Here is a 12,525-nt window from a genome sequence, read left to right as displayed (position 1 = left end):
CTCCTCCTGTGGTAGCTACATCTTTATTCAAGCTATGCTTTATTAATAGCTCTCCTCCATTTTGTAGGATTTTCTTCTTGGGATAATCCACCTGTATGTTTATGTCATTTCATTTCATGCTACTCTTGCTCTTATTTGCCTTATTTTTTAGTGGTGTTCTTTACACCCTTATTTTGTTTGGCTATTCTTGCTGGTTGTAGTGACTAGTTCCCTTGACCTATTTTGGTCTTCAATGGACACCAATAAAAATTTCAATCTCTGCATATGCATCAGTATTTTCGATATTAATTGTGACTTTCTTGACACAAGCAATGTTGCATGTCTAATTTCAGGTTGGAAAAGTTTCTAAAGCATTGGAGATAAGCAAGGAAATGGAGGCCTGTGGTATAAAACACAACAAAAAAACATATTCAATGTTAATTGATGGATATGTGCAATTAAATGACTGTGTAAATGCCTTTGCCATTTTTGAAGAGATGATGAGAGCAGGATTCAAGCCTGATGTTATAACTTATAACATTATTATAAATGCATTTTGTAAACTTGGTAATATGGACCGTGCCATTAGAATTCTTGATCAAATGCGCAAGGAGAGGCAAAAACCATCACCACATACTTTTACCACCATCATTTATGGATTTGCAAAATCTGGAGATATGAGGAGAGCTTTGGAAATGGTAGATGAGATGAGGAGATGTGGCTGTATACCTACTGTAGAAACATATAATGTTCTGGTATACGGTCTAGTACAAAAGAAACAGGTAAGAATGTATGTTTCCATGAAATTACTTGTAACAGTGATATGCATATTTAATTTTGTTAGAGAGATATAATGCCACCCCCTCTTAGATCATGATTGTAGCAGATGGGATGTGTACTATCATGTTGTCTTGTGGATTAATTTGTTCTGTTAGGAAAGTTAGTGATAGCTGAATATTATCCACTGATTGTTATTGCTTTTTTTCTACTGTTATTATTGCAGATAGAAAGTGCTGTCAAGGTGATTGACGATATGGTATTGGCTGGGTTATCTCCAAATGAACGCACATATACAACTCTAATGCAAGGTTATGCATCCTCTGGTGATATTGGTAGAGCTTTCGAGTACTTCAAAAAGATAAAAAATGAGGGATTGAGGCTTGATGAGTTATCATTTGCTGCTTTGCTCAAGGCATGCTGTAAGGCAGGGCGGATGCAGAGTGCTTTAGCAGTCACAAAGGAAATGAGTGCATCCGGGATCCAGAGAAATACTTATATTTACAATATTCTTATTGATGGGTATGTATCCTATTAGCTTTACATTTCAATGTGCAAACATATTCTGCAAATCATTGAAATTGATTTTATGTTATGAACATAACTATGTATAAATAATAATAAATAATGATTAATAAGTATAGTTACTAGTGAAAGGGCATGTCTTAAAAAGAACATGACCATTCATGAAGGGGCATCTACCTAGGTATGTAAACAGGCCTTCATCTGTAAACAATCATATCAATTGTACATTGAATATATATATATATATTCTGTGTTCCACGGGACATGTCCCCTAGGGTGGGGTGCACGCACCTCTGGCACCCCACACACCTAGGACATGGGGACATCTAGGGAAATGTTTCCTCACGTCCCCCTTTAGGGGAGACACAGGGAGATACAAGGGGGAGATTTCCCCAGCGTGAGCGATGTGACTCCCCAAAAAGGGTGCTTCTGGGCATCCCCCCTCCGAAATGGCTAAGCACCTCCCCTTATTTTGCTTGAAAACAATAATTTATGATTGGGGAGGCTTAATATTCAACCTTAGTGACATTACCATTACTTAAATTTACTTAAATTTTCAACATTACCATGAAATGACTCAGGATGTTTGAAAGTGGTTCCAACTTCATTGGACTTCATATGGAGAAAATAAAATTTCATATCTCATTCAAAATTCAATAGACTTAACAGTTTTCAAGATTTTAGCATTGGGTGGATTGTAATGTTTCCATTGGATTCTATCAATTACGAGGGTGTGGAACTAACATTTAATCAAGAGCACCAAACCCATAATCACGCCTTTTGAGGGGGGGAATTCCCCCCTCAATTTTGTCTAATAACCCTTCAAATTAAAAAAATCATTTAAAAAGAAAAAAACTAAAAACAAAAATACATAACAAATTTCAAAACCTACACTAATTTGCAATCCCTAACTCAATCATTCGACTTACCAAGCTTACCAATACTTGGCTTACCACAAAGTGTTGTCTGACTTACTAGTTAACTGCTGCCTCTCCTCCTTTGCAATGCTCCTTCAATGCTTATTGTCCATTTTTAATTTTCAATTTTAACCTTTGAGTCTTGACTCTAGATATCGATGACCTTAGATTGGTTCTTTGACTCATCACCCTTTACTATTTTTTAGTTTGAGTTATATCAATTTACTATTCTAGTCTTCAGACTTTAGTTTCTACTATAGTCTATTTTTCGTAGTACTAATTAGATTCTAGAATGATGAATGATGAATGATGAATTTAAATTTTAAATCAATTTAGAATCTAGAATGATGAATGCTGAATTTAATTTTTAAATCAATGTAGATTTTAGAATGAAAAATATGGATCAATGTATTTTATTATTGAATATCGTGGTGTATGGATGAATGATATATCATGGTGTACCTGTCTAGCAAGGCCTGTCTAGAGTCTAACAGATGGGGTGGATAGGTTAAATACGGATGGCAGATCCCTGGGCGATGGTTCGCAGGGACAGGAGGGATCCACATAGCTTGAGTCGATTAGGAGCATTGGATACCCATCTTTTGGTTGCATCCAGGGGGTAGCTCCTTGGCACACATGGCTTCCAGCGATCATCGACACTACACAGTGGCAGGCATAGGGAATATTAGCATGCATCAAATTACCCATGATAGATGGAGCCTATATAGTGATCACATGCAGGGACTAGAGACGAGGGCCAGAGGGATTCCATCGGTTGATAGGGCTATGCCGCAACAGGTCTGGCTATGGGATGTAGGGATTCATTTGATCGATAGGTCACTTGTGATGAGTGGAGTCATGGCAGAGAGTGATATAGTTCGCTCTTGGGATGACACATGGGGGTTCACAAAGGGCTTCATCATATGGGGAGGCAAACATTCTCTGTTGCTACACAGGTTCGGAGTTAGATTTGGATGGGTAGGCCTTGGTGCCATGGAGATGCCGAGGCAAGATGTGTCTCACCTCTTTCAGTATTCCACCATCGAGTTCCAGGAGAGGAGGATATTGACTGCACATGATGGGGAGTATGACATAGTCAGAGTGGTGCAGCGTCAGCATGGTGACATTACTATGGGACTAGTAGGGAACTGGGGCATCACAACTCTCCACAACTCAATAACCTTTAGGGATGCACCGACCACTGAGGGGGAGATCATACAGATCTTCCATTGGGCTTTAGCGAGTCACTGATTGAGCAGGGGACTTCTGGTACTTTCATAGGGCAGGATAGTGAGTGGAGCGAGCGGAGCTTCATGTTGGACAGGATTGCCTGGGATCCTGGTATTGAAGGATTCTTTCATATCAGGACAGTGCTGAGGTCAAGCATGATCCAGTGGCACACCTGGGACCCTGACACATTTTGCAGTGGCAGTGGGGAGCAACAGTTAGAGAGGATTCTTGCTCAGGCATTGCTTGAGGACAAGCGATTTTTGGTGCATTGGAGGAGCTTACCGGATGAGGATGCCACTTGGGAGGGTGAGCACATTTTGGAGCACCCAACTTTGAGGTTTCTTGAGGGCAAGCAACATTTGGGAGGGGAGGACTGTCATGTCCCTTCTCAAACACATTTATAATAGGGTGTTTCCACACGTTTTTGCACAATTTTGGCTAAGGGAAAGAACCCAACATTTTCGACTTAGGGACTTAAGGGGAAATTCAACTTAATTTGGTTGCTAGTGGAAGGTGGGGGCCACCTACGTGGGAATTTGAACTAGGCCATTCGAATCGCTTGGAGGGAATTCAAAGTGTTGGATGGAGGGGCCCAAATGAGGCAAGGAAGGCCCACAAAGAGAAAAGGAGGAGAGAGCTCTCATTTGGGATTATTCTTACATTGTGCAAACAAAATCACTTGACTGTTCACTCTGCTGTTTAGCTGAGTCAACTGGCTGTTTAGCCACGAATCTCTCAAGCAGGAGATTCAACCTCTACTTCGGGGGACCATCTGTGCCCACCCTAGATAGGCATTTCCATAAGTATTTCAAGAGTTTCGAGAGTGTGTTACAGCACTACCATTCAACCACAACACGGAGTGCGTATTTCTGGCTAGCTAGAGAATACATAGGGGGAGTTTGGAGCTATCTATGATCAAGCATTTGCGGGAGAGTTAGAGGATTGGGAGAGTAGCAAAGGTCCAGCCTTTCTTGTGAATTTTGGAGCAAGCAGAGCCATCATCCCAGCAGTTCGAATTACTGGGCTTGGGGACATCGTAGAGGGCCAGTCCAACAATTTCGTGGAGCTAAGGAGTAGGTGCCATAGGCTAGAAGCCCATCTGGGAAGTTGGGGGATTGATAGTAGAGGTCAGCCTAGCACTTTGGGTCCATTTCCGGGAGGTTTTACAGGTAGATTCCAGCAGGCCGAGTTTTGTAGTTGCAGTTGAGGCTGGGCTCCAAGGGGGTCGAATTTCAGAAGTCTAAACCAGACAAATTCGTTCATGGGTTTTTTTCTGGGTTTTCTGAGAGGAGTTCGTGGTTAAAATTTCAGAATTTTCTGGATGCTATTTGGGCCTGAAATCTCAATTCTTATAATAGGGTGAATTTCTAGTTCGCTGGGGAATTCGCACCATTTTGTGGGTTCGAATTTGGCTCTAAGATAGGCGAAACCCTTTCTGGGTTTTTGTGGGTTTTGGTCAAGGAGCTTGAGGTTAAATTTGCAACATTTTCTGAGCATCGAAGGTGGATTTCTTTACAGTCCCTTTCCAACCAGTAGTGCAGTTTTCTAGGCAGCGCAGAGCATTAGAGGAGCAATCATTTCCAACATTTGAGGTCATTGTATTATCACCTGGGTTCTGTCACTCTTGCCATTGAGGCAACCTAGGTTCATTCCTCCATACTATTGTACTTGCTCCATTGATTGATGAAATGGCTCAACTAGTTCTTACTTTTGGAGTTTTATGAGCATTTGTTGATTGTTTAAAATTTATGTGTTGTAAATCATTTTTGCTTTGCATATCACTGGTTATTTATGTTAAAATTGTCAACTCGGGCCAAACTCCATCTGGGTCGTCTTATTTATGGCAGCTGATATTTCTTGGATCCCTCTCATCGAGAGGTGTAGGATTGATCTAAAGATCATCTGATTCTGATAAGTATTCATGGAGTTATGAATTTATTTGTGTTATAAGACAATTCGTCAAGGTCGGCCAACAACCAAATAAACCCCACATGTGCTCACCGTTTTAGTATAAAAAGAGGTGACTTGATTGTCATTTGTACATACACTTCAATCTTGATTTCTTTCCACTTGTTTTGGGTTTTAGTGGAAGAGAAGTTTAAGAGGAGGAAACCCTAAATGCAGGTCTAAAAGGAGACCTTATTTGCTGTAAAAGAAGGATGACCTAGCCGTAGGTCTTGTGAAGGTTTGGCCGCAGTTCAAAGGGAGATCTAGCATAGTGAAGGAGGCCTAATAGCTGACCCTAAACACAATCTTATCATACCCTAGATGCTAGAAAAGAGGCAGTAAAGAGGCTCTCTAACTCACTGCCCTAACCAGCGAAGAAGGTAGGGACAACGTGGTTGTTTTAGGACTGTTATAACCTCTTGGTGACTGCGTGGAGGGTTGTTCCATGCTACAAAGAGGCCGATTTAGGTAAGGAGAATTGCACACTGTTTGTGAGCAACTTTAAGGTAAGGGTGACACTGTTTGGTTGGCTAATAGGTGACAACAATCCCTGTGGTAGGCCGCAGGCCTTGCCTAACTAAAATAGGGATAGCGTGGAGGTTTCTTGGGCTGAAAAGTACCCAAAACAGTGACACAAATGGAGGAGACCCTCCCTTGAAAAGGCCGCAGTTTTTGAGGGATGTTTTAGGTGACTGTTTGAGGGTTGTTGTAGCACATGGGTGCCCTAACCAGTCACAGTAAGGAACAACAACAAACGCAATCTTCTACACCTCGTATCTGCTGTAAGAAAGAGACTTTGTTGTGTTTTAGGTGCACATCTTATCCGCTGTCATAAAGACCAATCAAACTAAAGAGGGAGGTCTCTTCAGATGAGGAGATCCTATGTGTTGTCACAAAAGGTTCTTATTAGCAGTCTAGATAAAGGAACTGCTACACATACCTTGCTCCTATAACACACATATCAGCGATGTGTGTTTCCTAGGACCATGGGATCATAGTCTATCTAGCTACTAAGGCTATGTGGCAGCATGACTAAGGCAGTATGGCAGCATGACAAAAGTTATGGAGCAACATGGTGGTCAATGGTACATGGTGCAGCATTGGTACAACAATGGGAGCTGCAAGTATAGTGCAACATAGTGCAATGAAGAGCTCAGTAGTACAGTGATGGGTACAGTCATGGTTAGTGAAGCATGATGAGATGCAACATAGGTATGATGTGTACAACATGGTCATGAGGTCCAACATTGTGATGATGGGTGCAACATGGTGCAACACAGTGAGGTACAACATGATGACGAGATGCAACACGTTGATAGGTGAAGGAGTCACCTTGGATAATCAATTGAAGCAGCATGTCTTCAACTGATCTCATGTATCATCTTCTTAGAGGTGATCTATGCTCTTATCTAGATAAGTCAAAGTGTTGACTTCTATTGTAAATGTGCTATCTCTTTCTCTCTCTCTGTTGAACTATTGAAGAACATATAAGAAGAATTGATCAAGGGTTTCCCCACATTGGGGTTTGTCCCTGGCTAGCGCCACATCTTGTGTCCTCTTGTCTTGGCTTGTCTTTTGCGATTTATGTTTATGTTCTATCTGTAGTTTACTTTAATGTTGATGTGATTGGTAATCTGGAAAAGATATTGAGCTAACTGTGAAAATTGAAATAAATTGCTCTAGCATAGAACATACCTAAAGTTAACATGGTATCAGAGCTGAGGTGAAGACAAAGCCCAAGCAAGAGTGAAAGAGAAATCACCGAAGGTAGTTGGGAAAGGACAAAAGGATCAATGGATTCCTCATCCCTCTTCTAATTCACCAAGGGTGAAGTCGAAGCAAAGAATATTATCAGAATGGTGTAGTGGAAGTTTCTAATGGCCTACCTGAAGATCACTTCTATGGGAAGTCTGGATCTAAGGGAGGAAGAAAAGGCAGATGCCTTGGTTGTAATAAGTTCGACCATTATGTGAAGGAATGTTCGAGGTAGGGACACATCACTTGATGATGATAACGATCATTCCAGGGACATCTTCAATGATCAGAGGAATGATAGGTAATGCACGTCATCAAGGAAACAACTGACTCTTCAAAGAAAGCAAGGAACTCCAGGTATGAAGAATCAAATGTTGTTTCTGAGAAGATAAAGAAGCATTATCTTGTACTCTCCTTCAGATTCTTTGGGAACCTGACTTATTGATTGTAGTGCTTCAAGGCACTCCATCGGATAGAAGGGTGCTCTTTTTAATTTGGTAGAGATGGAAACAATCGTGGGATTATACTTGGAGCCGATGCCACCTATCCCAGAAAGGGTGTAGGGAATGTTACCCCTCAATTGAATGAGGGTAACTCGATTCACTTACAAAATCTCTTTTATGTACCTGATCACAAGAAGAACCTGGTGTCCATTTCGGCAATGGAAGTCAAAGGTTACAGGGTGGCATTCATCGATGGAAAGGTACATGTTTAAAAATAAAATTTTCTAAGATGCTTTTGAGTTCAGGGTTGGCAATTTGTATCAAGTTGCAGGATGGTCCATTGGGGACCATATCAGTTGACACATCTCATCTATAGCACTGGATGTCTACTTATGGGGCCCTACCCGATGTGAGTCAGATGGTGACTCAGATGCCTGAATTCAAGAAGAGCATGAAGGTACATGTCTGAGATGTACCGAAGGAAAATCTTACAAGGGGACCATTCCCCTCATGTAGCAGGTCCACAGGTTTGGAACAACCCGAGGAGTTTGAGATTCATGATCGGAAATCTCATGTATACAGGTGGAAGAAAGCCCTCTATGGCTTGAAAGAAAACACCCCGGGCATAGTATGAGAGGATTGATAGCTGTTTGATGAAGCTGAGATTCACTAGGAGCGAAACCGATCCAAACCATTGCTCGAAGGTTGTGGATGATAGACCTCTCATACCGGCACCTTCTAAGGACGACCTATTTCTAACAGGTGTAGACCTTCTCATTTGTAGAAGTAAGAGGGAGTTGGATTCTGGATGTGGAATGGTAAACTGCAAGCCCATGACTACCTCGAGGATCTTAACTTTTAGAAGTTATATGGTGATGATGCCGGACCAAATTTGGGAAATGCCTCTGAGTTTCATAAACTCATTTGCATTGCTGTTCTTGATGAACTTCTGTTCGGATATATGTTTTGCAGTTAGCATGGTGAGTTCATATTTGGTTGAGCCTCACTGGATTGGTGCCAAGAATCTTCTGAGATATCTTCGGGGCGTAGTCTATCATGGATTCAGATACACTGTCGAAAATATGAAGCTGCATGATTATTCAAATGCTGACTGGGCAGGCAGTGTGGAGGATCACTAGAGCACTTCTCAGTGCTAGTTCTCTTTGGATTCTGCTTTGATATCATGGATGTGCAGGAAGCAAAAGTCGGTTGCTATAAGCACCGCCGAGACCGAATACATAACTACGAGTATGATCTCGTGTGAAGCTGCCTTGTGGAAGCTCTTCAGTGAGCTGTTACCACTGCTATTTTCTGTGACAATCAGGGGGGGATTTGATTATTGAGGAATCCCGTATTTGATGATTGCTCCCGCAGATAGACATCAGATACTACTTTATTTGGGATATGGTAAATCGACGAGCGAGGAGGCTCCATCTCATTGAGACTGATGTACAGGTCGCAGACACTTTGTCAAAGCCCCGCGGAAAGGTCAAATCTATGATTTTCCCATACGACTTGGAGTTGTTGAGAGACCTTTGTATAAGGGTCCTACATGTTGCATGCACTGAGCTCTGGGAGCTCTGGGGGCTTGGGGTACTTACTAGAGTGACATACGACCACAGGACGACTCACCCTCCCCTGATGGTGTGCTATGTATAGGGTGACAGGTTCAACCTTTCCCTGTGATACCTCGTGGCGACTATGGAATAGGATGATTAGTTCTCCTGTGGGCCGAGATGATTAGTTCTCCCGTGGAAACTATGGAACAGGATGATTAGTTCTCTTGCGGGCCGGGATGATTACTTATCTCGTGGCGACTGTGAGCCAGGATGATTAGTTATCCTATGGCGACCAATGCACAGGGTGATTCGTTCTCTTGTGGACAGGATGATTAGTTCTCTTATTGAGGCATCCTACCCATGCAGTCTGGGACTCATGGGAAGTACCTCTCATTTGATCAATGAGCAGGTAAATGGGGTTAGGGACCATAGTAGTACTATCGATGGACGCATCGTTGTATCTACCGTACTCCCTATGCTAGGATGACCTCCATTGATTTGGATCAATGAAACTGATCTGGGATCTGTATGAGTGGTTTGAGACACTCTCTTGTGATATTTGATCTGGGATCAATGGAACTGGCTTCGGGTCAGTAAGAGTGGTATGACACACTCTCCTCATATGAAACTAACTTCTAGTTAGTAGAGAATGGTGTGAGACATTCTCGATCAATTCTTCTTCTTCATGGTTCAGCAAAGTAGAGCAGAGCTCCACAGAACAGTGCAGGGCACTGTTGGTAGAGATAGTACAGTGGGAAAGATGGATCAACAGATGGAGTTCTTCCTAGTTGAGAGGGGTGTTAAAATTGACAACTAGGGCCAAACTCCATGTGGGTCATCTTATTTATGGCAACTGATATTTTTCTTGGATCCCTCTCATCGAAAGGTGTAGGATTGATCTAAAAATCATCCGATTTTGATAAGTATTCATGGAGTTATGAATTTATTTGTGTTATAAGACAATTCGTCAAGGTCGGCTGGCAACCAAATAAACCCCACACGTGCTCAACGTTTTAGTATAAAAAGAGATGACTTGATTGTCATTTGTACACACACTTCACTCTTGATTTCTCTCCACTTGTTTTGGGTTTTAGTGGAAGAGAAGTTTAAGAGGAGGAAGCCCTAAACGCAAGCCTAGAAGGAGACCCTATTTGCTGTAAAAGAAGGATGCCCTAGTTGCAGGTCTTGTGAAGGGTTGGCAACAGTTCAAAGGGAGATCTAGCACAGTGAAGGAGGCCTAACAACTAACCCTAAACGCAATCGTATCATACCCTAGATGCCCTAATCTATATGTTGTTTGAGACAACCCTTAGACTTTGGAAAAAAGGCAGTAAATAGGCTCGCTAACTCGCTGCCCTAACCGGCAAAGAAGGTAGGGACAACGTGGTTGTTTTAGGACTGTCAGAACCTCTTGGTGATTGCGTGGAGGGTTGTTCCATGCTACAAAGAGCCCGCGTTAGGTAAGGAGAATTGTAGGCGGTCTGTGGGCGACTTTAAGGTAAGGGTGACACTGTCTGGTTGGCTAATAGGTGACAACAATCCCTGTGGTAGGCCGCAGGCCTTGCCTAGCTAAAATAGGGATAGTGTGGAGGCTTCTTGGGCTGAAAAGTACCCGGAACAGTGACACAAATGGAGGAGACCCTCCCTTGAAAAGGCCGCAGTTTTTGAGGGATGTTTTAGGTGACTGTTTGAGGGTTGTTGTAGTACATGGGTGCCCTAACTAGTCACAGTAAGGAACAACAACAAACACAGTCTTCTACACCTCCTATCTGTTGTAAGAAAGAGACATTGTTGTGTTTTAGGTGCACATCTTATCCGACCAGTCAAATTAAAGAGAGAGGTCTCTTCAGATGAGGAGATCCTATGTGCTGTCACAAAAGGTTCTTATCAACAGTCTAGATAAAGGAACTGCTACCCATACCTAGCTTCTATAACACACAGATCAACATTGTGTTTCCTAGGACCGTGGGATCATAGTTTATCTAGCTACTAAGGTTGTGTGGCAGCTGCTAAGGCTATGTGGCAGCTGCTAAGGCTGTGTGGCAGCATGACTAAGGCAGTATGACAGCATGACAAAATTTATGAGTAGCATGGTGGTCAATGGTACATGGTTTAGCATTGGTAAAATAATGCGAGCTGCAAGTATAGTGCAACATAGTACAATGAAGAGCTCAGTGGTATAGTGATGGGTACAGTCATGGTTAGTGAAGCATGATGAGATGCAGCATAGGTATGATGTGTACAGCATGGTCATGAGGCCCAACATTGTGATGATGGGTGCAGCATGGTGCAGCACGGTGAGGTACAACATGATGATGAGATGCAACACAATGGTAGGTGAAGGATTCACCTTGGAGAATCACTTGAAGTAGTATGTCTTCAACTGATCTCATTTATCATCTTCTTAGAGATGATCTATGCTCTTATCTAGATAAGTCAAGGTGTTGACTTTTGTTGTAAATGTACTATTTCTTTCTATCTCTCTACTGAACTATTGAAGAACATATAAGAAGAATTGATCAAGGGTTTCCCCACATTGGGGTTTGTCCCTGGCTAGCGCCACATCTTGTGTCCTCTTGTCTTGGCTTGTCTTTTGCGATTTATGTTTATGTTCTATCTGCAGTTTACTTTAATGCTGATGTGATTGCTAATCTGGAAAAGATATTGAGCTAATTGTGAAAATTGAAATAAATTGCTTTAGCATAGAACATACCTAAAGTTAACAATTTAAGTTTGGAACATTACAAGTCAAGTGATTTCGATGTGCAAGTATGAATGAATGCCCAAGTGAGGAGCTCTTCCTCCTTATAACTTCGTGGGCCTCCCTTTTCCTCATGTGGGCCCCTCCACTAGCCATACAATATCCCTTCCAAGGCAATTTGAATTGCCCAATACGTTTTCCCACATGGGTGGTCCCCTCCTTCCACTAGCGAATTAAACAAACCTTCATTTCTCCTAAGTCCCTAAGTCAAAATTGCTTGGTTCGTTTACTTAACAAAATTTTGTACAAAATTGGGGAGAGACCAAAACCTGTTACAAATTCATTTGGGAAGGGACATGACAAGACCATAAGATAAGATAAGATAAGATAATTTTATTAATGTCCAACGAATGACCACAAAGTAGGTCAAAGGGACTATCGGTTACATAAGGGGGCCGTGCCCAGTAGGAGAACCAATCAGTCTCCTCAGAAAGACAAATGCTGAAAGGAAGATAGAAACTAAAAACGAGGCGAGTTGGGAAGAGCGTATGGAGCTCCGATCCCAGCCACGCTTGTTGATCTCTAGACTGCGTCGTAGTCTCACTGGTGAAGAAGACCCTGGGGATTCGGATGTGGGAGTCCGCTACTCCTAGCATCCGAGGCCGAGAGAAAAGAGCTGTGGGTAGTTCAGC

General features: G+C 42.2%; 1 protein-coding gene across 4 annotated transcripts in view; it reads left to right on the top strand.

Annotated features, from left to right (window-relative positions):
* The window catches only part of LOC149191613 (pentatricopeptide (PPR) repeat-containing protein), a 343,363-nt gene that overhangs the window by 191,816 nt on the left and 139,022 nt on the right, over positions 1 to 12,525 (top strand). For all 4 annotated transcript variants that reach the window (XM_089404363.1, XM_089404360.1, XM_089404362.1 and 1 more), the window contains 2 exons: positions 333 to 761; positions 983 to 1,278. In XM_089404363.1, the coding sequence (XP_089260489.1) occupies positions 333 to 761; positions 983 to 1,278 (725 nt within the window). The remainder of the gene's footprint in view (positions 1 to 332; positions 762 to 982; positions 1,279 to 12,525) is intronic.

The sequence above is a fragment of the Pinus tabuliformis genome, chromosome 2_2 (assembly GCF_031772625.1).
Source record: "Pinus tabuliformis cultivar Carrire ecotype Pingquan chromosome 2_2, CPIR1, whole genome shotgun sequence".
NCBI lineage: Eukaryota > Viridiplantae > Streptophyta > Pinopsida > Pinales > Pinaceae > Pinus > Pinus tabuliformis.
Note: the sequence above shows the minus strand (reverse complement) of the source record. Positions and strands in the feature narration are given on the sequence as shown.